Consider the following 26485-nt stretch of genomic DNA (forward strand, 5'->3'; position numbering starts at 1 on the left):
CAAACAGAAATTAAAACATTAAACCAAAATCCTTTTTTAGCTACTGATTTCAACAATTTTCCCATGCTGAAATTGATGGGTACTACCAATAACAATTAAATTGACTAATTTTAAATCTTTCTTCTAGTTTTTTTCCTCTGACAGGGGAATAAATGAATAGCAAAATGACTTAGAATTAGCAGTAGAGGAAAAAGTCGAAATAAGAAGAATCTATAATGTGAAAAACCAAAGCTTTTATCCTCAGATAGCTGAAAAATCTTCCCTAAAGCTGCAATGTAATTTTTCAGGGCCTAAAATCTAAATGTAAAATTCCACCTCCCCCCCCCCACCAAAAATATTATAAATTATATAAAACATTTGATAGCATTTAGAAATTCCAATGATCAGTTAGCATATACTATAGTCCCAAATTAATTTGATGTTGCATTTAAATAAGAAATAAAGGAGGGGGATAGGGGAAGAGGAATGGTATAGCCAAAACAACTGAATTTTTAACATATATTTTCTGTAAAGCTAGTTAAAAACAAACACTATAGCTCATGTAATTTTTAGGTGTTAAGTGTAGGGTTGGAAATAATTAAAATGTTACCTTTGCCAAGTAATTCCCAATGTATCCTCACTGGTACTGGGGTATAAATGCCTGCCGTTTTGATTCATGGTCCAGTCACAAATCCTCAGCTGTCAATTGAAACCTAGCAGTCAGATATGGATCGAGCAGTACTACAGTTTTTAGTATTTAAATGAACACATGCAAACTAGTACTGTACATGGCATTAACCTTACTTTCCCAAGAGGCAACTTAAAGAAAAAAAAAAAAAAGCAGAAAGAAAATCTTATTCTGAAAGCAAAATTCCTAGACTCTTTTTTAGAAAAAGCTATTGCAATATGCTTCTCTATTAATTAAAGCATACAAGAGAAACAAGTGCTTAGAACATAACAATTAGCCATTATTAGAGTACAAATTGAGCTGAAATAAAAGCAAACGTTAATGTTCAATAGAGAGATATATTTTAGAAAGAAAATAAAAATGCTTTTTTTTATATGCAACATACCAAATAATCTGCACTGAGTAAAATAATCAATAACTTTAAGCATGCAGTTTGCAAAACATAGATACATGCAGTTTAGAGAAAGGCCCCACCTTATGTTTGCCCTAATTTGTGTTTAGAGTGTTTAGAAGCATCAACGTAATCAGTTTTAGATATTTACTAATTTTGTTTTATGTAAAGTGGCAGTGTTTAGAAAGAGTTGATAAGAATTTCTACTTTTATTTTAAACTCAGAGTAATGGCATTTAAAATACTTTACTACATCTGAGGAAAGTGAGGAATGCACTGAATACAAGCTGAAACAAATTCTTCCCAGATCTCCGAATCATCAGCTCTGCCCTTCAGAGATTGTTCGAGTAACCCTATCCCGCTCTGTTTGGTTAACAGCTGCCCTACAGTGCTAGCAGATTTATTGAAAAGATATATTGCTTATTTTTATTCTTAAGAAAGTAAACTTATCTGGTTTTGGGGGGGAAACACACACTAGAAAATCATGATTTTTAACCTTTAGATAGCCACGCTGTAAATTAACTGTATCTTGCATTGAAAAGATGACGCCTTCACAGCCATCCACTAAGCCTTGTTTGCTGCTTTTCAGTAGAATTTCTAGATGATGATAGGAGCCAAAGTACCCTTAGACTTAGGATAAACTATCTTAAAGCTTTCTGATAATGTTATGGTTTTAAAAACAACTGGCTACTAAAAATCTTTGCTTTTTCTTTTAGACTCTCAAGCTTCTGCACACTCTAACAGTGATTCAAAAGTTTTAGAAAGATAGCTTTTGATCATTTTTCTATAGATCTATGAGGTTCCAAAACTACCACTTAAAATTTCCAAAACATGTATTTTAATTATATGGCTATTTCAGGTAAAAGTGACTTATAATTTAAAGTGAAAAAGCTCCCTTCATGTAGATAGGTAGACAGATAAATAGATTGCTGAAGATGTAGATTCTGCTCAGCATATATGTCATAAAGAAGTTTTAAATCAACAAATAATTCAAATTGGAAAGAAAAACATCTTAAATGGACCAAAATACTTACATAAAAGAGAAAATGTCTACCTAATTTGCTTTAAATCAAACAGATGATATACTTTTACTATTTTAAAGAAGTTAACTTGTTCAATGTGGTAAGAAACAATATGGCATGATATTTAAAAAGTTCTCAAAATGGGTCATCTAATCAGAAATTTAATGAGATGGGGCAAAGTGTTTTGTGGTTTTCTCTTACAGTAACAGAGTAAACTAGTTGCCTATTTCAACATACAAGTTTTAAAAGTACTGTGAAAACAATCTAAAAACCATTCAGGAAATTTGGCTTTGTATAAAGATTACCTTATTGATGAATCACTTACTGCGTCTGCTCTAGTCAATGAAAATGTTAGTTTTGAATCAATTAAACATTCTCAAAAAGGAAGAGGTATAATTTAGGCATAGCATGTATTAATTATGTTAATAATTAACTTCAGGTTGCTTTCTATGGGGCTCTCAGCTTTACGTTTTCAGAGAGAGAGAGTATAATTTCACAAAGCCAGGGGAACAGAAGTATCACTCACTGATTGGTTTATTGTCCCAGATAACTGCAGGAATTCCTTGGAAGGAGTTCCCAGACAACTCCTTGGAAGGACACATTGTAAAGTGGTTAGTTTAGTCTTGTTAATGTTGCTAATTTTTTGTTTGTTTGTTTTACCACCCCTAAAAATGCCCAATAGACTATCTTTGACCACACACCGAACACTTAAAATTAACATATTTTTGGACTTTTCTTTACTAAGAGTAGTCTCAAAGAAGTCAAGCCGGAATATAGCTATTCATTTTCATCTATATTTAAGATGTATGCAATAGAAATACTTTCTCCCAAACAGAAAAATATGCTTAAACACATACAAAATAATCAATGAATACATTTAGCAATAATTCAATGTGAGAGAAATTAGCAGGATATTAATTAGTACTGAATTAATTTTCTTTCATTCTCAAAATGTAAAATATAATTTAAATTTATGTCCCTCTTTAGACTGTTTACTGCCATCATCAACATTTCTAAAAGTTTCCGAGGAAACACATTTACGCATGTTTGTATGTTATAACTTACTTTAGCTAGGTTATTTAAGCAAGAGCCTCTCTCTTCATGTTGTTTTTTTAAAATTATTAAACTTTCTTTGGCATAAAGCATCTTTCAATTAATAAATGTCCTGAGAAAGTGAAGTTTTAAAGGTGATGGTGTGCATGGGAGAAACAATTAAATAATGAAAACAGAAATCAACTAATCACAAAACATTTCCATGATAGTGAGTCCTAAGAAAATCAATTCTTAAGAATCTTATTTGACCAGGATAGTCCTGACCCAGCAAATTTTGAACAGACTCTAGATATTGAAAAGTTAATACTATGTATATTTCAGCTTCTGGGGTCATGTTAAGTATTCTTGGTATTAGTATAATGCAGTGTTCCTAACAAAAAATAATTTTATAGTAGGCTTTAAATAAGTTTAAAATAATAGGTGATAATCTTTTTTGAGGTTGGATGGTGATCCCTCAGTTTCTGTCCTGTGAGAAAATCAGTGTTAGCTAATTCAGCTGTCAATTTTTTAAATTAAATTTTAAAACTTTAAGTAGCACATAAATACATGCCTTTCATTTATATAAAATTCTCCTAGGTTAAAAGCTTTAACAACATGCTAATGATTTTTACAAGTATATTCCCTTAAGAAATAGGAAATTACTTTCCCTGCAATAGTAATCAAATTTAAAATACCAAGTGCAGATTACTTTAGAAATTTAGTCTATTAAAGTTATGTGTTTGTATGTGGAGGTGGGTAGTAATTCTTATTTTTGAAACAATATAGACTCTAAAACAGACCTGATCATATGCATATCCTTACAAAAATGCACACTCATATAAATCACTTTATTCTTTAATTTATATGCATCTACAAATATGACATTCAATTGTCTAGAAAATGTCTGAAAGCAAATAAAAGCTGAAATAAGAAAGTAAGATTCTCCTCCAAAAATGCTATTGGTAAAGAGGTAAAGCTGAAATAGTTCAAACAACTAAGAAAGAAATGAAGGTGAAGTTTTCACCGCGTATGTTCTTAGGGTGGAGTTCCATAAAGTCTCTGGAAGGAGAACATTGTTCCTGGCCCAACTCAAATGAGATTGTTTCAGGAAAACAAGGATGGGGGCCATCTGGTTTCCTTCAAATATCTGCATTGAAGGAAACACCTCGGATTTGGATCATTATCCTTTCCTATACCACACCCAAATAATTATGTAAGTAGCTGACAGCCATAAAGAATCAATATTGCTTTTGATTTCAGAATGAGGGTTTGTTTATTCAAATGAGGGTCCTCCATTGTTATTAACTGGGGCTTTTGTTAAGTACATAACAATTAGCTTTGGGAACAAAAGAAAGAAGGTAGGCAAAATGTTCTACTTTGCTAGACTCAACAAATAGGCTATGTACTAACAGTCACTCATGATAACAACAGCTCTCAATTGAATCAATAAACCACTAATCTATAAACAGAATAATCAACAGATAAATTTATCTTTCCACTTTTTTTTAAAGTTTACAGTGACCCTCAGGGGCACATCTTGAAAGATATGTTCTATGTTCTTTTGGGTTTCTTCATTTTTCCAGATGCCACAGAAACAGATTTTTAGGGGGTGCCTTTTTTTGGAGGGGGGGCTCTTAAAAAGATTAACACTCCAATATTCATACTTTCCTCTTAGTAGAGGAAGAATTTTGGTAAGAGATTTAGTAGAATTTTATTTTATTGCTATCATTAATTAGCTGCATGGAGCAAATAAAATGACAAATATTCATTGAAGAGTATGTTACCTCTGAATGAACAGTATGAACAATCAAAATGGTCAGAATGAATTGTGTTATATATGGAACATATAACACAGATAGAAAAAGATGATATTCAAGATCATCTTGGCACCTTAAAATCACTTCCACTGCCAATTTTTGAAACCCATGATTCTTGATATTTAATTTAATTAGCAGAGTAGAATTAAGTTAAATGGGTATGCATAATCTCTGAGCTGAATAAACATTACTGACCATAATCATAAGTTAAGTATTAGAAAATAAAAAGTTTTTTTTTTCATTAGAGGCTACTTTAACTTGCAAAATTTAAGGTTTCAAGGGACTTTGGGGCACCAGTAGTTTAACTTCTTCATCTTCCTTTCCAAGGCTCCGGGAGAACAAAGTTTAAAGACTCCTTGAAGGTTAGAAATGCCCTGTTCACATCAACATTAAAACTCAAACCTCCTGACTCCTAATCCCTGGTTCTCACTCACTACACCAGATTGCCTGTCATTGCTCCTTTTCTATCCTATTCTTCATGTGCAGCACAAGAATATTTAAGGCTAAAACATCGGTAAATATAACCTTCAGAATTTCCTCTACTCCTCTGATTCAACTTAGATGTTTTAAAGCTAATATTTTCAGAAAAGAAGATAATTTTTCCCATGTGTTTTTGCTGATTGGAATTTAAGGTTACATTAAACATAATTTTACTTTTACATTAATTAGAGTAGCTTATCTGGATTTTTGTCTTTGATAGCCAGTAAAGGTAAGTGAACAAAAGAATGCATGCTATCACACAGACAATGGGAGGATTTCTTTTTAAATTTAAGAACTAGCCAAAAAACTAAACATTTGCATAGCCATTATTTCGACTGAAACTTCCTTTAAATGTGTTTCCTTTGCAGCTAGCATATGTGAAAAGTGACCTCTTATCCATTTACATACCTACCCAGAAGTCATGTGATAGTGTTTTACGTCAAGCTGTCAATTATGATAACAGACACAATAAGAACAGCCCAAGTGTTGATAGCTTGCTTCCTGACTTTATTGAAAAGTTTGTTGATAGTCGGCTTGTGTCCTTTTAATTGCTTGCCTCTAATAAATGACTACCTTTCTAGTGGTTTTAATGTACCACACTTTGGCTTTGCCATTTGCCAGGACAAATATTATAGTGGGATTTCAACTAATATCTAGTTGAAAAATAAAATCCTACAGAGGCAATTTCTTAAAAAGGCCATTTTGTGTACAGAAATTTTCACTATAATGAAAAGTACTTTTAAATTATATCAAGAAAGGTGTTGAAAATATTCCAATTAAAACTAGCCCAGTAATTGAAATTGAAATAATAGCATTATATAGTCATGCAAGAGATGTAACATGCTGAAGCCCAAAAACCAAAAAAATCCATGCAATTGTGAGAAGTAATGCAAGGACTGAATTGATCAGGCCGCTCATTCATTAGCTCTAATAATAGGTAGCATATATATAGTCAGGAGATTATAATTTTGAGATTACGAAAATAAGTCTTATTTCTTATAAATTGGATTTTACTTTACTGTTTCACTCAGGGAAGAAGGCAAAAATGACCTCCCATTTTATACCACCTAAAATTTCATGTCTATATTAAAAGTTAATATGCATTTCAATAGCTCATTCAAATAGTGATCTTTTATTTCTAAACAAGAAGCTTCTTAGCTGCAAATTTTTATTTCCAATTTTCAGTGAGGTTTTTTAAAAAATATGTTGTACCGATGTACAATAGTAAGGATTTATATTTTTATTATGACCTTAGACTCAAATATAATGTGATAATCAAATTAACTGGATTCTCTTATATTACCAAACTTTCTTGATAGCAAATAAAGGACAGAAATTGATCATTTGTTATGAGGTTGACCAGATAAGACACTGGTGCTAATTTAAGTAAGCTGCCTCATATTATTCATATACTAAAATTGTTAGACTGGATTATAAAATAATTTCTACATTTTCTAAGCAACATCCAACACTCTGTTAGATCTCATTTTCTCAAGGAGACAAAACTTGGGAAATGTAGTTCCTTCATGGCCTATCCTAATGAATGTGCACAGTGTGTTCATGAAGTATGAAGGAGGAAAGGAAACACTACCTTTTACTAAACTTCTATGAAGTTAAGCCAGAGTGGAGGTCTTCCACATCTCTGATAATGTCCCAAACCATAAAAAGACATTTCTCAGCAGAGACTAAAGAGCATAGTTTGCCAAAGCAGGACCCATGAGTTCTTCAAGCCACCAAACCATCTTCCAATAGAAAGTTAAAGAAGAATGAAGCTACAATTGAAGCTCTGATTTTAAGATTTCCCCCATGCCAATAGCAAATGCATTAAATAAACCAATAATCCCAAAGACAGACTAGTTCCAGACCTTGAAAAATACTCCAGATTGTGTAAGCAACGAAGAAAAATTCTAAAGTCAAGTCCTGATCACCTGGCATGAGCTGATTATTATGACTGATTAGAGAGGACTGTTTTTAATAGCAAATTATAAATTGGTTTACATGAACGTTTTTGAAATATTCATCATTATATGATTTTATGTTTCAGATTCAAATGAGATATCATATTTGCAATGATAGGTAAAAATTCCAGTGTCAGAAAAAACTAATATTTCAAGGCAGTTAGCAACCAGTATCAGTCAGTAATAACCATTATAAAAGGAGCACAAAGATGTATAATTATTAATAACAACTGTATGAGTACCAAGTTAATGAGTATAAAAGCATACACTTCTAGTATTCAGATTCACCAATATGAATGTATTACCCTTACAGGTGAAGTACAGGGTTAATTTTAGTACTAGAATATTTTCCATCTCAACTTGAGAATGCCAGTATGCTTGTGTATTAGAAATGACCATGATGAAAGCTCTACTGTAGTGTCATTTTATAAAAAGATTATTTATAAAATGGTCAAAATTATTCAACAATTTTAAATGTATTGTTAACACTAATTTATGTAGGCTATATTAAAGTTCTTTTTCAAAGAAAAACTAGCACTCGACAATGCACATTAATAATTTTCATAACCTAAAAGAATAAATCTTTATAAAGCAGCCACCATGAAGTGAAGAATGTACCTGGTGACAATATTTATTCTTAAGGGGTCATGTATATTAAAGGCTATGGGGAATGTTTAAAAGAACCCTCTCAGACTAAAACCACTGCCTTTCTAATTTTGATTTTCTCCTAGCTAATATAAAATGATTGATTACCTTTATTTCATGTACCCCTTGATTTTCCTTTTCATTCATCATTGAGTACTTTAAACCAAATGCATTTAGAACCTGCTGCTAGAAGAGTGGTCTCTTTTAAATCTTTGTAAAGTAATGAAAGGACACAGTAAATCAATCTCATTTCTACTGTAGGAAAGAATAACCTTTACTCTGCTGAAGTCATTTAAACTGTTTCTGTCCCTTCTTTCCTGGATAGTAAACATAAAACTTCACCTACACAATTCTTTTAAAATTTGAAAGGATAAAAATGATAGGCTTTGAACTGGGGCCTTAGTTTACTAATATTAATATATAGCATAGTATGTATTTGCATTTATTTTCTGTATGCCTCCAAATTATAGTTCATTATGAAATAAGGTATATTGGGCTTCTTCAAATTAAAAAGTAGCACTAACTCATTACATAAAGGGCAAATTCTTTGTCTGCATGGTGTTTAAAATTTTTAACTATGAAGGATGGGTGTTTTTTTTCTGCCAAGGATCAATATGATAGCACATATTTCATAAGTATCAACCACATTTGTCTCAATAAAACATATTCATATTGTAAGTGGTCTTGAGTCAACACTGTCCACTTACATAACAAATGGTCATCTTTGATTTAAAAAAAAAACTTTGTGGTCTAGAACTCATATATATATATATATATATTTTTTTTTTCATTTAAAATGTGCCCAGAACTCTATCTACATTAAAACTCATATTTTCATGATGCTTGCTAAGTTTTCTTGATTAAGCTTTAAATACGTGAGAAATAACTTTTTTATTAATGGACTTTTGTGGTCATAATTACATGAGGCTCCAACATTAGTCTTACATTACAAAAATTCAAGCTGCCATGGGTTAGCTGGGAAAGAAGGAAGATTGCTTCTAAATACATGGAGTTGGTTATAATCTAGCCAGTGTTTGGGGCTAAAGGTTTAAATAATGGAGTCATGTTTCTATGAATTAAAAATTAACTGGAAATTAGAGATGTGTCATAAAGAATAATGCAAATCCCATGACAAAAATATTTCTGAAAATATGTGTAATGATTTTTAAAAGAACAAGTTTCTAAATCTATAAATCCTGCATATGTTAAAAAAAACACAATGAACACATACATTTGTCAAATAGAACCATATTATAGTAATTATAACACATTTCATATTACAGCAATTTTAGAGGTGAAAAAAAGCAACATTCCAGAGAATTATGTTGAAAAGTCAATGGCTGGCAAAACCACTAATTATTATTTGGTATTTTCATAACTGTGTACAGATGTTTTCAGTTAGTTCTCACTCTTTTGTTTTGTTTTGCTTTTTTTAAACCTGGCAAACCATCAAGTATCCTGAATAAGCTATCATCTTTATGATTTTCTCTGAGCTCCGCATGTGGTGACCTTTAATATATGCAGTCTGCCATCTTGGCCTGCCACTGGGAAGGACTTGGGAACTCCACACGCAGCACAGTTAAGCCACAATAAGGGTAAGCAAAGTAGACAGGCTTAGAACGAACTAAGTTGCCATAAGTATCTGCCTAGGCTTACTACATATATAAAAACTCACATGTATGCACAGAGAACTTACAAATGAAAAGCAATTTGGTTAATACCAGGTCTTTCTTATTTATTATAGCCTATTTTTGCCTAACATTTTTCATACTGCTAATTTCAAACTGCTCTGCTATCAAAACTTTAGAGCAGCAAACATATGCGTCATAAAATATACTTAAATTCTGAAATGTTTCGAATTATTTCTGTTATCCTAACTAGAATCATGGGATTTTGATATTGGTATGGTCCATGCTTTTGACTGTGGCTAATTTGTTTATAATCCACCATTAATCCTCGCTGTATATTTTCACAGTTTGGGTAAACACTTCATTTGCATTAAATTTACAGTATTAATGAGATGTGAAATTTAAAATGCTACTTGAAACATAAAGGATGTAAGAAAGCAGAACCAAAAAAAAAGTGTTTTATCACATCTAAAATCAGTAAACCAATTTAAACCTATTAAAATAGAAATGATGTGTCGCCTGAGATTTTAGCTTCATAACTCATCTTCTTGGACTAAAATACAAAAGCAAAGAGTAAAACATCTGGAAAATATGAAATTGCTCAAAAACACAAATTATGTACTGCCTCTACTCTAATTGGCTTTTCCATCGGTTTTCATCTTTTGCCTTTGAGAGCTATAGGCTAGTAAGTTCTCAATAGCCAATGAGACTGAGAAAAAGACTCTGGCTGAAATAACACTGCTATTCATGAATGTTACCAATATATGCTACAGAGATGGAAGAGGTCACGAGCCAATTTGAGAAACTCTGCTTAGAGAGGTGAGAAACGAAAGCTAAATGAGGAAAAATTTTGGAAAATGAAACGATCAATTTCGGTCTCAGAAGCCCCATGAGCCCCCTTCTGAGTCCAGATCTGAGAGGCAACATGGAGGAAAGCACGGAAGCAAAAGCGTGGCTACACCATTACACCTGGGTGAAACTTGCCCACCTGTTGCTGATGTAGGAAGGATGGGTCTCTTGGGCTTAGTCCCACATATCGATTGGCTTGAGATGTGCCTGAGGCTGTGTAGGCTGATTAAGGAAGAACAAAAACAAAGATAAAAATTGTGAACTATCAGAATGAACACCCTGTCCATGTATAAGAAACCCAGAGAAGTGGGATTTGCAACCAAAAAAAAAGTGTCTCCATTTCTCTTCTCTTGTCTGAGTGAATACCATGTGATAGAAAAGAAATGGTAGTTAACTGCAAATCAACTAGTTTATCCCCCCTAAAAAAAATCTATCCAATAAATCAAACCCCATACTTTGATGTGATTGTCTCACACTTATATGTGGCAGTGAAAGTCCTGCAGAGATAACCAAAGATTTGCTAAAAGAAGGGTCTTTTTCCTACATGTACCTTTTCACCAGATATTAGTTGTCTAATAGTGGAATAATCAATTGATGGTATGTGACTCTGAAAGTAAAAGCAGACAAAGTTTGTCAGGAAAAAGTGACAGCTTTTAATGATGGGATATAAGCAGATGTGCTTGACGATATGGGAAGGGAAATGTCTTACTTAAAAATTTTACTGAAAGGAAAATCTAATATTACTATCATGAAAGAAGAGTCTATTTTTATTATCATATAGAATGAATTAGTGCAGTATTTTATTTGATGTGAAAATGACCTCAAGTATGATAGAAGTGTTTTTTAAAAAAATTATTTTCCATAAGCACATACAAAAATAATCAATTTCTCCTGATTGGTCCAGGAAGGGAGTTGATGCACTTTTCAATACTTGGCCACCAGGTAGTAAGTTATATGGTGACTACTCCTTACATTCTTATGGTCTCATTTGCGAGTATTTTTTGCACATGTGCTTTTGCTTTTCTGGTGCAGTGTGAATTTTTTGCAAAAAGTTCTGTCACTAAAAGTTTTTGTTTCTTTTCACAAGGAAAGGACTTGTATCTTCCCATTGCTCTGTGTCACCATATGTTACATTTACACGTCTAAAGAAAGCTACAATGTTTGGTTTAAAACCATCAGATTAATGAAGAATCCAGGCATTAATTTTAAATAGGCTGGCTTTCTAAACCAATATATTCATTCTGCCTTGTTTATTTAAAGGACTGAGGAGTTTGATCCATGGATGCTTTTTTAGGTCAACTTTTAAGAAACAGTGAAGATGTTCACAATTCCTCTTTTAATTACTTCTGAATAAAAGGCCCGTGCAAGGGTAGCCATAAGCATTCAGTGGCCTCTCCAGGCTCCTGGAATTCAATGCACAGCATGGACAGCTAGAGAAAAGCATCACCCTTATAGAGGAAGCTCTGGATCTATGCTGCTCTTTCTTTACAACCATGAGAAAGAAGTTTCCTTGGCCTCTGTGTTTTCTTTAACCTTACTGACATCAATTCAATGACCAGTTTCTCATTATCAGTGGTGCCTAGGGAACTGGAGCTATGAGTTGGTTTATAGCAAAGGAAAACTACTCACTATATTTCTTTTATGTAGGAATGGAAAATGGACTGATGCAGTCATCTTACACAATCAAGATATTCCTTTTGAATATTTTGTAATTTTACTAGTCAAATCAGATCCCTTTCTGAACAACCTGTATGTAAGTATAAAAACAATTTATTAACAAACAGGCTGAAGGCACTCCCATAAGTGAGCTGTGATCATTTGGGTGTGATCCTCCCCTGAGTTTCATATATGAATGTCACCATAAGAGTGGGAACCAGAACTTTCCAGAGCTTGGTTTTGATCGTTTAACCTGTGATAGTCTTTCAAATACTTTAAAACATATATTTGTTTTCTATGTGCTTTTACTGAAATTGCTGACATTGTTTGCTCAAAGATGCCAAGACATCCATTTTTTAAATTTGCGTGTAATGTTTTAGTGACTGTAATGCATATAGCAAGTTTTAGAACAAAAGAATTTTTAGTTTTTCCTAAGTGGGTTTCATCCATCTGTGCATTCAGGGAAGTGTTCACTAGTATAGGACTGACCCTCTACCAACAAACCAGTTACTCAGCATTAATGATTATTGGTTGGCATTGCAAGTCTCTATGAATTTATTAGTTTACAGGGCTCATGAATTTTGAGAAAGAAATGCTGAGTTCACTATACACTCAAAGTATTATCCATTTTCCTGTAGGGTTCCTTCCTAGTCTTTCAGAAAAGGCATCTTTTCAATGGCTGAGTTAAAAGCCAGTGGGGCCTCTGATTGTCTCTGTAATTTCACATGGGAATTTCCAGATCATGGGTATTTTCTTGCTCTAGGAAAGAAAAATAGAGGGTTTGAATTTAAGATATCTGTATAATTGGTGAGGCACATGCTAATTCCTCCTGACTGAAACTTGATCCATTCCACTTTACCAATCTGTGCACACCAGCTCCAGTTCTAAGAAGCTGACAGTTAGGGTAAAACCAATTGAAAATTAATTCCTTGTACTCTTCTAAATATTCTATATGAAGAAGCAAAGGAATCATTGGCTTATTGGTATGTGCTATGTTAATTTCACTGGCTAAATCTCTGACATTTAAAATGTTATGGCCAGCTAAAAAGCATTGTGTCTGATATACCATGATAGGCAAAATAATCGAAAGGTTTAAAAAAAAAAAGTTGCAGACAATGAAAGTGCAGGTAGCTTACATGTGCCTAATACTAAGTTTTGAAATGTTCTTGCATGCGCCCAACATTGTGTGACTGTTGCTAACAATGACATAACCTACAGTAATGTAAACATGCAATTACCTTACAGAGGCACTGATTCAGTCTGCTCATGAAGGGGCTTGATTTCTATAGGAATGTTCCAATAAGTACCAATTATCTAATCTCTCGTTGGGTGATATAAAAACCTTGCACACTGCGTTATGTTATTCAGTGCAATTTCAATGTATACCTTGAACGAGCAGGCATGACTTGTTATTTTTGTTATAACTGTTTACTCAAACAAATAAGCTTCTCCCTTTTCAAATATGATGCACTGACTGAAATTTGATAAGAGAGAGCATGAGATAGCAGGGCCACATACATGCCTGCTAGTTCCACTTAAATGAGAAATCTCCATCTGGTTGGGTAGCTGGAAAAATTGCTGTGTTTTCCACCTTGGATCAGACATCCAATGGTGCCTTTGATGGACATTTCTCATTTCCTACAGAAATACTTACTGGTTGCTGTAGGTGAAGCTGCCTCACCTTCAGTGGATGTAGTGATGGGTTTAGTATCTGTCATGGTCAGGGTCACAGGTCGCACTGCACTGGGATGGGGAGAGGGTGCCAAGACAGGAGTGAAATGGCCAGGCACTTTCCCTACTACTTGACCACTGCTGTTAGGCTACAAAACAAAAACAGAATGCGGGTGAAACAATCCAAAAGGCAGTCATCTCGTCCAACAACTCCACTCAGCGCATGTGGCTGCGTGGATCTTGCATGCTGCGTGGAACTGCCACACGGGCCCTCTCAAGTCTGAGTCTGAGAGGCCAGTCAATGGTTAGTAAGAAGTAGTAGCATTTCAAAGAAGGTCTTCATCTTCAAAGCACGTGATATAGGTTAACTCACCTTTACAACACACCCCTGAGAGCCGGGCAGACTGAACCCTTTCATTTAGTAGGCCAGAAAACTCGCAGTGGAGACTTAAATGCTTAGCCCAAGGCTAAAATGGAATTCCTTACTGACCTAGCTAGAATTAGAACCCAGTGCTTTCGTATTCTCTGCTCTTCATTTTCTATAGTTAGTCAGTTTTGCTTTCAGAACACAATTTTCGCCTACATGATACCACTGATACAAGGGGACATAAGAACATCTAGGAGACCCAACACATCGAACTCTCTAATTTTCATCATTTATAGTCAAGGTCCACTCTCCTGCACACAAAACTCTAGCACTCTCACACACAGGGTGCTCAGATGCACGCATCAGGCAATTTGGATTCTAGGATCTACACTCAACTTTTGATCATTTACTAACACAAGCAGATGGAATGAGATTTAAAGCCTCTAAAATTTCAGATCTACAGAATGATATAAAATGCTCAACTAGGTCTGTCCTTATACCTAAAAATGAAAGATTTCCAGAGTAAATTCAAACCATACTGAAGTGAACCAGAAGACAATCAAATACACATTGTTATTTGAGTTACTCTTCTATTGTGGTGCATGGAGAGTTACACAAAACATTTATTGTTGATATTGGTGGGAATTAACTGAGAAAATCCTTTGGGCAATGAGAGAAAAGATATTATTATCTGAGTTTTAGCCTCTGGGTGCAAAAATAGTTTCTGTGGTAGGAGACAAAATTGTAAGGGTACACCATTTGAAGAAATAGTGGAATATATTTTTCTAGCCAGAGAATACTATTTTTGATTATACTCATGTTGGAATTCTCCACTGCATAGTGTTTATAACAATTTGCTAGGAGGTGATTCTCCATAAATACGTGATCTTTATAGTCTAAACTGTTAAAGGTAAGGAAAGCAATGAAGTAGAGTATTTATCAAAATACCTACACATAAATTACAAATAGACATTTCTTTAGAGAGAAAGATGAACAGCTAACAATATTTAAATATTGTGACTTAGAGACATGAACTAAGTCTTTGGTTAGGTTCTGCAGAGGCCACATTATTTATTCTATAAAGAAAATGGACTTACTGAATATCCTGACCATTCATCACGGGTAATTTTAAGTATTTAACTTTATGTCAGGAAAATTGACCAGAGTTTTCCTCTACGGAAACCTATGAGAGAGTTATATCTTTAAACTAATTTTATTCAAAATATTCTGTTGAATAGCATGACTGTCTCACTATAATTGGTGCAGCAGTAATGCAATTAATCTCTAAATTGCTGTGGGGAGAAAAAGGCATCTCAGTTGCTGAACTTAACAATCAAAATCAATGCAGTACTGGAGAACATTGAGAAGGAACAGTTGACTATAGGTGAATGGTGAACTAATACACAGGGTTTTTTTTTTTTTTTCATTTCTATAGTAGAAAAAGGTGAATACCAAGAGTTCTATTTTGAAAGGCAAATTAGTTGGTTTTGAGTTGGAGTTAAAAATCAAAGCAGATATAATGTTCCTAAAAAAAACAATTCTGCAATTTACTTTAAAGACCAATTTTTCCTTTTAAGGGGAAAAAGTAGTTTGTTTCTAAAGCAGACCATCAACTTTTGGTTATTTGAACATTGAAAAGAACTGCTTTATATATCTTACTCAAGAAAGAAGAAAGATCTCATTTTATCATTGGTAGTACATTCAGTGGTGAAAGTGTTTCTGTATACAGTGTTCACCAAAACAGTTTGATAGTACCTACCTGGAACAGAGCAGAATGACAGTCATTTCAAGGAAATGCTGCCATGGAATATATTTCCCTGTCCATTCTACAAACTTTGTCTACTGGAATTGAATCAGCATGAACGGACAGACATGTCTCTCATTTAAGAATAATAAAAGGGACAAAGAAAGAATTTCCAAGCCAATGCAGACAAATTTTCTGAAACTTGGAGTCAGAAGAATGGGAGAGTTATTTCTCTTCAGTTTTCTACTAGTTCAAATAGATGAAGCTACACTAAAAAGCTTCTATCTTTTAAGGCTGTTAATAGATGAAGTTTCATACTGTAGATATGAAAAGAGAGATGTCTTATCCGAAGGTGAAGTTGAACTGCATTAGGAAAGGATTATCCTACTTAGTAAATTACTCCTATTATACAAAATCCTGAGAAGGTTTTTTTGTTGTTATTTTTTTAATTGAGATGAGAGTAAGATGCTTCTCTTAGAAGGTGGATATATACATTCAAAATGTGAAGAAAAACTGAGAACAATATAGGCAGATTATCACCTAATATGCCCTCTTAACTTATAAAGAAATTGAAATATACGTAAAACAAGCACTGAATAATTAAAGAAATGCATAACACTAAGGGCCTGATTTTAATTTGCATAATTTTTCCCCTAACAGTGCCTAATTAAGACATCAGTTAAAAAAAAAAATCCAATGGAACTCTAAGATTTTCCACACTGAATTAACGTTAAGGACTTTTAATGGATGTCTTAATTAGACTTTGTTATTCATGGAAATTCTACACAAATTAAAATCAGACCTTGTGTGCACTGTTCCCAGCTGAGTCTAGCAAAATGCTCTATGGAACTGAGACGTTTGAATCCATGCTCTGACAGCAAATTTTATTTCTAAACTGATAGACTAAGATCCCACGTTTTTCCCTTAATTGTCTTTAAAAGTGCTATACCATTTGAACATATTCTTCTAAAATACAAATAATAAGTTTAACTTAAAAATTCAATACTTAGTTTAGTATATTAGTCATTGAAGCTAAAAGTAATGGTTAACTTTTCAAGTAACCCAAAGGATGCTGGATATGTTGTTATTCAAAATAAAACATTCAGAAATGACCATTTTGCTTCATTTTAACAAACTAAGGCCAACGGGATTTTTTTTCTGACTTTTCATTGTTAATTATAAATTGATATGCATATACTATTTACTAGCATTTTAGTAACTATTCAACAGCAGTAATGATAGAATGTTTGTGAAATTTCCCCCACACATTATAAGGCATAATAAGGAGTGGACAGGAGTCTTGGAGGATAAGCAGCAAAGCCATATATCAGACCATAAGATCAAAATTATGTTACAGTTTTTGGATATTATAGTTATTAATAGTCTCAGCTCTGGTACAAAGACTGTCCACTTGATTGTGGAAATCCTCATATACCAAATTCCTATGAAGTGATCTCTCTGTAGAAGAAACCACATGTCTAGGGAGTGAAAAATGCACATGAGTCACTACACTTAAACAATGAATCCCTAAAACCACTGCACAATATTTACAAAAAAAAAAAAAGATGCTTCTAGTAATGTCACTCATTAAATGTAAGTCATGTCTCTGCAAAGAATATTCAAGTAGTCATCAAACACTGAAAGTGTTTACATTACCAAAGATTATTTTAATACCTAATAGTTGGTCTATAAATACAACTGCAAGTTCTTTTGTGTGTGTTTATTTTAGCACATACCTTGCTCCTGCCTGAAATAAGCACTTTGTCTCTATGTCAAACCAGGTATTTCAGAAGTGTGAACTCCAGCTCAGAGCTTTTTTGTCAATGTACTTTCTGCAGAAACTTTCCCTTCAGTCAATGAAAATCCAAAAATATTCAAGCATCTTCACAACTATATCCCTTTGGGGCAACACACTTCCTACCTGTCATTCAGCCACCTTTAAATAAAAACTGATTGAGTCACCAAGAAGCTTCCTGAAGATGGATTTCAAGGCTTGATGTTCTGCCAGACATACTGTCTGACTAACCACCATGTTAGACCTGTCCCATCTCCCTTAGGCGCTAATCTTATTTTCTTTTATTTTTACCTGGCTGGTTTGTGGACTGGATGGGTCATAAGAAGGTACATAGTTCTTCAGAGTATCCTGAGGATTCAGGTGGGGAGGATATCTGATTGTTGGATGAGAAAAGTAGCTCGATGGGGCTGGAGGAAGGATAGCTTGTGTTGGAAATGGCAACGGTGAGGGTGGAGGTGGAGTTCGAGTTGAGATGACTGCAGAAGATAGAAAAGGAAAGGTTGACTCGTCAGCTGTTCGCCTTACTGCTCCGTTCTGATACTAAAGAATGTTGCAAAACTCTAAAATCAGCAACTATTCATTTTTTTCCTATGATTTAACCAAGCTCTCCTAAAATAACAGATACTCTTTTGCTTTTATTCTTAATGCCAGTACTGCTAAGTACACAGAGACAAAACCCCATTCTAGGCGACTAACAATCTTGCTTTCTAGATCTATGAATTATTAAAAAAGAAGTTTCTCTTTTATGGGTTATGTCAATACTTGATAAAACATTTCTTTGAGCAAAGTTATTTCCCATCAAAAACACACTTTTGATTATAAAGTCTTTGTCTTATAAGAACAGAACAAGTCACAGCATTAAGTAGAGGGCAAGAGACCCACAAATTTTCTACCAAAACTCAAAACAGAAATGTAATCCAATTTCAAGTAAATCATTTCCCTATACATCCTAGCTAGCAGTTTTTTAGAAGGAAAGCCAATACCTAATACACAATAATCTCATGTCATGAATAATTATCTGGTCATTCTATAAATGGTTCTGAACATTTGAACATAGGGCTGGAAATTATTTCTCCTAATGAAAATGTTCCTTTCAAAACCAAAAGAGCTCTGTTCTACAACTATTTTTCTTCCTATTCTAATTTTGACTATATGTAACTTAAAAGGTATTGTTTAAGGTAAGACTCACAGAAAATGCAAATTTAAACTTTCATATAGGTAGGTATATTAACTTACCTATAAATCACATATATTTTAATAATTTTATAAAGGGAAATACAATATAAAACACATGCAATGTGGACAATGTTTAATTTAACTGTAACTTTTCAACATTAGTATGATCACACTTTATTGTTGTTTTTGAAATGTAATTCTTAAGTTTGAAGGATGGAGAAAAATAAATTGTATGATCATGATCTCTGTAATATTTAGGAAAATAATCATATAAGTACAAATTAAGAGTACCAACCAGTATATGTAGAAGTTAAGATTAAATGTTTCTATTTAATATAGCAATTCAAATCATAGGAAATTACAAATGATAAATGTTTAATGTTTTATGAGACAACTTGGCAAACAATATGAAAATTAAATTCTGTCCATGACTTACAAAAGAAAATCATCTGGAATGACTTCTCTCCAACTTTGTAATTATGTGAACAAAAAAACTTTCTAAGGGATACATTGCTTATCTCCCCAAAGAAAATTTTTCAGAAGACACAAGATATTAGGAATGCAAATCTTAGAAAATCATAAATTCAATCTGATAGTCACAACTTTGCTTCCTAAATGTCCAGGGCACTGTTTCTGAAAATCCCCGGATTGTTATTATAATGCAGATTCCTGGGCCTAACAACAGACCTACTGGACCAGGACCTCTATGGGTGAGGTCAGACTTTGCATCTTAAACAAGTGCCCAATGTAATCTTCCTACACACTGAAGTTTGAGCATCCTCCAACAAATGGATGCATTTCGGAGAACAACTGCATATTTCTTAAAACTCCTTATTGGAGTATACTTTATTTAAGAAGTATACTTATTTAAGGAATTTAAGGAAATACAAACATCTAAGAAAAATGGAGCATTTTTACTTAGTGTCTAAGTGCTCTTAATCTCAACTCAATTTTACCGTGACCTTTGCTCACATCTGTATACAAACACTTGCAAGATATATATAGTTCCATCCTGGGTCCTCTGAGTTTTGAGGTCAATTTGGCTTTAGTATTTCTAGAAGAGATCTCTTTTCAACCAAACCGGCACAAATCAAATCTAAACTCAAATCTATAAGTAACCTGGCACTGTGCTTGCATGAACTGTAACTAGCCTAATACAACCAAGTAGAATGTTGTATTTTAAACATAAGGTAGTAAAAATGACTACCTTATAAATAAGTCATTCTAGTCCTTTAAAAAAAAAAGTAAAATACATGAAAAAAACATTTCCCTTCATTATGAAAGGATATATTCACACACACATGTATATGTATTCTTGCCTATGTTATTGCAAAGGCCTCAGTCTTGCTGCTTCTAATACATCCTTTATAGTTCTATATGAATGACTTTTTAATAAAGATACCATTAGAATCACGTAACTTCTCTGCTAAAAATCTTTCAATGGTTTCCTGCTGCTTTAAGAATAAAATCCCAACAGTTTTACAGGTATGTACGAGCTCGTGTTTTAGGACCCTGTTCTGGATCACTTCTTTGGCCTCATCTCTGGCCACATTAAGAGATTTGTAGATCCCTGGGTATTTGGCAGTTCCTTGCTGCATGGCCTCTAATGCGTTGATACATGCTGTTGCCTCTGTCTGAAACACCCTTCCTCCTGCCTTGTTCCCTCTTGTGCTGAGCTCCTCCTTCAAACTTTGGTTCAGAATCTCTTCCAGGCATCTAATTCTCCTCCATGTATCTAGTCCTGTTCAGATTAGATGCCTAGCCAGTGATGTGGTCCTTAGTCTCCCCACTACTTCACGAGCTCTTTGAGGACAGAAACCACCTTTCATGACCAAGGTGCCTACCACAAGCCCTAACATATGAACAAATATCTGGTGAAGGACCAAGGTGGAAGACTTATCTAGGTCTCTCATGTTTCATTATGTAACAATATACTGTTTAACTTTTTTCAAATGTTAGAAGTAAGAATATTTTCATCAGGTGTCATAATAAATGGATGGTTTGACTTCTAAGTTAATTTTGCCCAAATACCCAATATTACAAATCTATGAAACAGTTACTGATGTTTTCACCGATCTCAGTAGTACAAGCAATAAATGTAAAAATTCTTATATCACATTTAATTTGTATATTCCTCTCAATTTAATAATTTCCTTAATGATAGCAATAAAGGTCATTTTTTAAGTATAGCAACAGTAGATATCAACATACACTTATAAACCAAACTTAAGGACTGTATTTTAACAGATATTACATTCTTTGAATAATTATTTTAAAGCCAGATTTGATTAGTCTGAAGGATACAGAATTGCCTAACTATAAATTTAGAGCAGTAAGAGTATCACTATGAATGTATTTATATATAAAACTTTCTCCACCTAAAATTCAGTCGATTCCTCTTTAAGACTTGAGAATAATAGGTAGAAAGTATACAGGACTGATTATTAATTGGAGCTCATTTTTAACTTTGAAAGAAGATTTAATATTAGCTATTGGTTAAAGTACAAATATAAAATATAGAATTCTTTTCCCTATTTAAATTAAGATAATATATATATAATATAAAGCATACTTGCCCAAAGGATTTGTGCATATAAAACAGTAGTTGAAAAAAAGTACCTTTTCTTTTCTGATTAATTTCATTCCCAAATAAGTAAATATTGATTTGGGTGTAGAAAATAACATATGCGGAAATAGTATCTGTGTATCTTAATGCCTTTGGAAGTATTCTAAATGCAGCAACATAATTGAAATTCCATCTTTCCCTTAGTAAAATATATAGAATTAGGACCAATCCTGAAGCTATAGTTAAGATAATTAGGTACCCCATATTTTCTAAGTTATTTTTAATGAAGGTAATGTAAAAATACATATATAAATATTATTTAATTGTCTGACTCTGAAAATCTTTTCTCATAAATTGATAAGAAAAAACATTTTATCAGATTGTCACCCTCTCCCTTTTGTTTGATAAAATACGACCACTATAGCTATAATTATAAACTTTAGCCCCATCCTTAAGGGATCGGGCCCTACAGACAAGAGGGAGGCTTCTCCTCTATGCTTGAAACTCCTCACCACTGTGTGCAACACCAGGTATTCCGGGATGGTGGTGCTGGGGGAAAGTGCTCAATCTTGGGGAAGAATCCTGCGGAGATGTAGAGCTGAACAATGGCTTTTCGGGCTTCTTCATAGTAGTCGGAGAAGACATATCTGCAATGCAGAGGGAAAAATTCAAGTTTTATGACCTTCTTAAGCTCTCAGGTTCATGTCAACACAATAAGAGATCTCATTGGCCAACAATTCAATATTTTTGCACTTTGGCTCTTTTACAAATTATATACTGAGTGTCAAAAACCTAGGTATGGTGGAGCTTTGAAATATCTGTTAGAAACAATTTCCCTTGAAATTAACCAAATGCTTCATTAAAATTATCATCAGAATTATTTCTAGTACTAAATAAATTTTGAACTTCTGAGAAACCAAGTATCCTGTTTTCTTTCAGTCCCTTGGTTCACATAAAGGCCTTCTTTGCCTCAGCATTTCATTTTTAGATCTATATGATTCCGGGGTTGTCTTCTGATCTGTTGACTACACTGTGAATCAAATAGAGGACAACACAGTGCGCAAATGTGAAAAACAACCTTTGGATATGCTGGTAAGTACATCATTGACTTAACATCTTTTATGGAAAACTCATCCACTTGTTTAGCAAAACATACATTCTTTACTTTGCTCATTCTGCAAATATTTAGTGGGTTCCTCTATTTGCCAGATAAAGTGAGGATGTTAAGAAAAATAAAAAGTAATTTCTGCTCTAGAGATTTTCACTGTCAGTGAAAAGGAAAATGACAAGAAGAAAATGGTGGTCAACAGCCAAGAGGGAGCAAGTGTGCTGCTGAGAGCAGGGAGGCTGTGGGATTTGCTGCTACATACCCAGCCATGATGGGTGAGCAGGGTAAGGAAGGAAGCCTCCCCAGGTGAAGGAAGGCATGCCCCAGTGGCACCATTTTTGACATGTGGATGGGGATGACATTCCCCAGTGTGGAAATATTCAGAAAAAGGAGGGCATAAAATACACAAGTAGTAAAAGTGATCTGTGGAGATGGTGAAGTAGAAACATGAGGAAGGAGAGCAAGCAGCTGGCAGGTCCCACATGATGAAGGTCATGGGCTTCCTGTACAAATGACTGAATGCTCACCCTGATGGGGGAAATGTCATCGATGGGCTAAATATGATCACAATTACAGTGTAGAGCAAGCCCTCCAGAAATTAAATGGAGGCTGGACTGGCCAAAATGGAGACAGAAAGCATGGAGGCCACTTAAGAAGATAGATTAATTAATACATTCATTCCATAAATGTTTATTGAAGGCATAATTTATGCCAGACACTGCATTAGTTTCTGGAAACACAATGGTGAACTGAATTCACTTTTGGCTTTTATAAAGCTTAAAATTTAGCAAGGGGATATAGACCGATAAAGAGGAATTACAAAACAATGTACAACAGGCTGTGATAGGAGAAGTATTCAGGGCTTCATTCCTTCATTTGTTCATTCCATAAATATTTAATACTGACAATAGATAGATCATGAGAGCTTGAAATAGGAATGGGGATAGAGTTAATGGAATAAATATTTAAACAGAATTCACCCAATTAAATTAATAACTGATGTAGATGGTCATCATCTTAAGTGTTAGGAGATTGTACCATGCAGTTAGCTGGTCTAAGGAATTTAGGAGGAAACTCTGGTTAGTAGGACAGATGTGCCCTGATTTTAATATCTTGAGTAATGATTTTTATGGAGGCTTATATATTTATTATAAAAATGATATGAGGTATAAAATTTGTATTTTTATTATCAAAAACTTTAAATATATACACAAGTAGACAGAATTGTAATGGATCCTCATATACCCATCAACCAAATTCAGCAACGATCAAATCATTGCCAATCTCATTTCGTCTTTATCCTCATCTACACTTCCTCCCCCTGTGTTACTTGGAAACAAATTCCAGATGTCACATAATTTTACCTCTAAATAGTTCAGTGTGTATCTCTAAAAGAAAAGAAATATTTTATCACACATAAAAATATATGCAATTTGCATTTTTAATTAGAATTTTTTTTTAAATGAGAAAAAGACCTCATGGTGCTATTAATATAAGCAACTAGCTATCATTATGTTTTACCATTTGAAAAATTACCTAAGCTCTGGTAAAGGCATGCAATAAAATTAAATATGCAGTTTTAGCATGCTGGCATTTAAAGAATGGATATGCCCCTGTAAAGACAGTAGACATTAAAGTACGCAAAAAATGACAGGTGTATTTGTAGCCATAAGCTAAAATTTGTGACTAACTGGCTGTCATGAACCTTTCAGAACTTTGATGAGTCAGAGAACCATTTCCCTATATCTTTCTCAAAATGAAAAAAAAAGAAAGAAATTGTTCATGAAACCACAGCAATTAATGGCACTACAAAAAAAGAAAGAAAAATTTAAAACAAAGGTTTAAAAGGAAGACCATTTCAGTTAAGATATCTTCAAAATGCCAAAAATAATAGTTAATTTCACTTAAGACCTATGTGATTTTAAGAGGTAATACTACAAATATAGGTTTTTGCCTAATGTAAGTTAAAACATAGACATATGGAGATTATCAGAGGTGGAAAGAACCTCTATTCCACCTTTTTCATTATAGCTGATGCAATAACTTTCCATTCCACATTTTTAATTTAACATAAACTTTTAGAAAAAGAAACTGGTAACTTTCTATTGACATTCTTATGCTTTACCTGTGCTTACATATAAATTTCAAATAAAATAAGCCTGTGTAAATCTGTTTCTAAAAACTCCATAGTATAAATGATAAAGCTTAACTATATATCATTTAAAACGAGTTAAATGTTACCAGAGCTTGGGAAGCAGTACAGGGTCATTCTGGTTATGTCATTTCTGGAGAAGATCAGTTAAGGCAATTGCAACTACTGTATCAGAATTTTCAGTAAATCCAGTCAAATTCGCATGGGTCTCTTTTTGTAAAGGGCACATAAGTCAAGGATGCTTGTACAGAAGTTCAAGAATATAGGTGATTGTGTAATTTTTAAGAAACGAAGCATTTGCATTTTCTTAGCCAAAAGGATACATCTGGTTTTATTAAGTAATTATTATGGGACCATTTTTTTTTGGTTCTCTTTTGGGAATGCACCTAATAATAATGGTACCTTCATGTTTGGAATACATAGAGAATTACAGAGACCAACAGTGCAGAAACAGAATAAAATTCGCCGTTCAAGTTATAAAAGGAACTACAAACCGTCTCTTTCTTGATGGTAAAAATAAGAAGAGGAAGGTCCACTGACCAAACTGTAAGGATTTGCTTTAGAAACAGGTAAAAAATGGTAGTATTAGAATACAAGTTTAATTGTGTTTGTTTTCCCACTAAATGAAATTAATTCTGGGCCCATTAATCAATAAAAATATACTGCTACATAGCACATAGAAGGCATTGTATGCTAAGTACTTAGATACAAAAGTGAATCCCTTCTCAAAGGAATAAAAACCAACACTCTGTACTGAAGGTGGAATAAAAGGTCAATTATCTGAGGGAAGTAAGGATAGAGTTTCCAGCTATTACATTTTAATCATGAACCAAACTAGTATTGTTTTGATTTTAATTTTATTTTGAATGTCTGCAGTCTAATAGACTTCATGCCAAGCTGAAAAATGATATCGTTTCTATTTTTAATGCACTCATACGCTACAAAAAAAAAATGTTTGAAGAATGAATATATAGAAGAGATAGTTTAAAGTGACCTTTCTCTGAAGAAAAACAAATGTCATGCTTTTCACAATCTGCTGTCCCTCAAGCAGGAAGAATAATACATAAAAAGATTAAGTTGAAAATAAGTTGAATAATAATAAAGCTGAATAATGTATAAATATATAATAAGTTGAATAATAATGCATACATAATAAGGCATACGTTGAATAATACATAAAATAAAGAAGGGAGAAGCAAGATGGTGGGAGGAGGGTTTGCTGATATATCTTTTGGTGGGAAGGAGGCAGAAGTTTGCTGGTAGCTACTAAGAAAGAAACACAGGCCAGGGAGGACTTCAAATCAAACACAGAAATTTCAATTTGATTTAGAAAGTAGCAATTTACAAGAGAATTGATTTTCGAAGCATAAAAACTTTCCAAAAACTCAATTATTTTTCTGTTTCCATCCCCTTTTCACTTGTACCTGGTTGAATTAAGCATTTCCTTCCTCACCCCTTCTCCAGGCCTTCCTTACCACCCATGACTCATTATATAAACAGCACCTGGAATCATATCCTTCAAATGATATCTTCCTCTTTGTAAGATCTACCATGTATCACATTTTATTTATTTTTTTCCTTGTCATTCTGTTTTATTTAAACTTTAGCTAAGCTAATTTGCCATGGCCTCCACGGGGAGCAGGAGGAATGTGTTTCTAACTCTATGCCATTCCTTAAATATGACATTCCCCTAGACTAGAATACGAGGTCTCTCTAACCCCTGATTCCAACTGTAGAACAATATTTTATCCATTGAACAAAC

At 33.6% G+C, this 26485-nt stretch overlaps 1 protein-coding gene across 1 annotated transcript in view; it reads right to left on the reverse strand.

Moving 5' to 3' along the window:
* The window catches only part of NFIB (nuclear factor I/B), a 216754-nt gene that overhangs the window by 14625 nt on the left and 175644 nt on the right, over window positions 1-26485 (reverse strand). Inside the window, exons 7-11 of the mRNA XM_012665039.1 lie at window positions 21976-22110; window positions 18013-18197; window positions 13799-13964; window positions 10628-10710; window positions 590-678 (exon numbers count right to left, since the gene is read on the reverse strand). Of these exons, the coding sequence (XP_012520493.1) occupies window positions 590-678; window positions 10628-10710; window positions 13799-13964; window positions 18013-18197; window positions 21976-22110 (658 nt within the window). The remainder of the gene's footprint in view (window positions 1-589; window positions 679-10627; window positions 10711-13798; window positions 13965-18012; window positions 18198-21975; window positions 22111-26485) is intronic.

Source organism: Propithecus coquereli, unplaced genomic scaffold (genome assembly GCF_000956105.1).
Source record: "Propithecus coquereli isolate 6110/MARCELLA unplaced genomic scaffold, Pcoq_1.0 Scaffold95, whole genome shotgun sequence".
NCBI classification, from domain to species: Eukaryota; Metazoa; Chordata; class Mammalia; order Primates; family Indriidae; genus Propithecus; species Propithecus coquereli.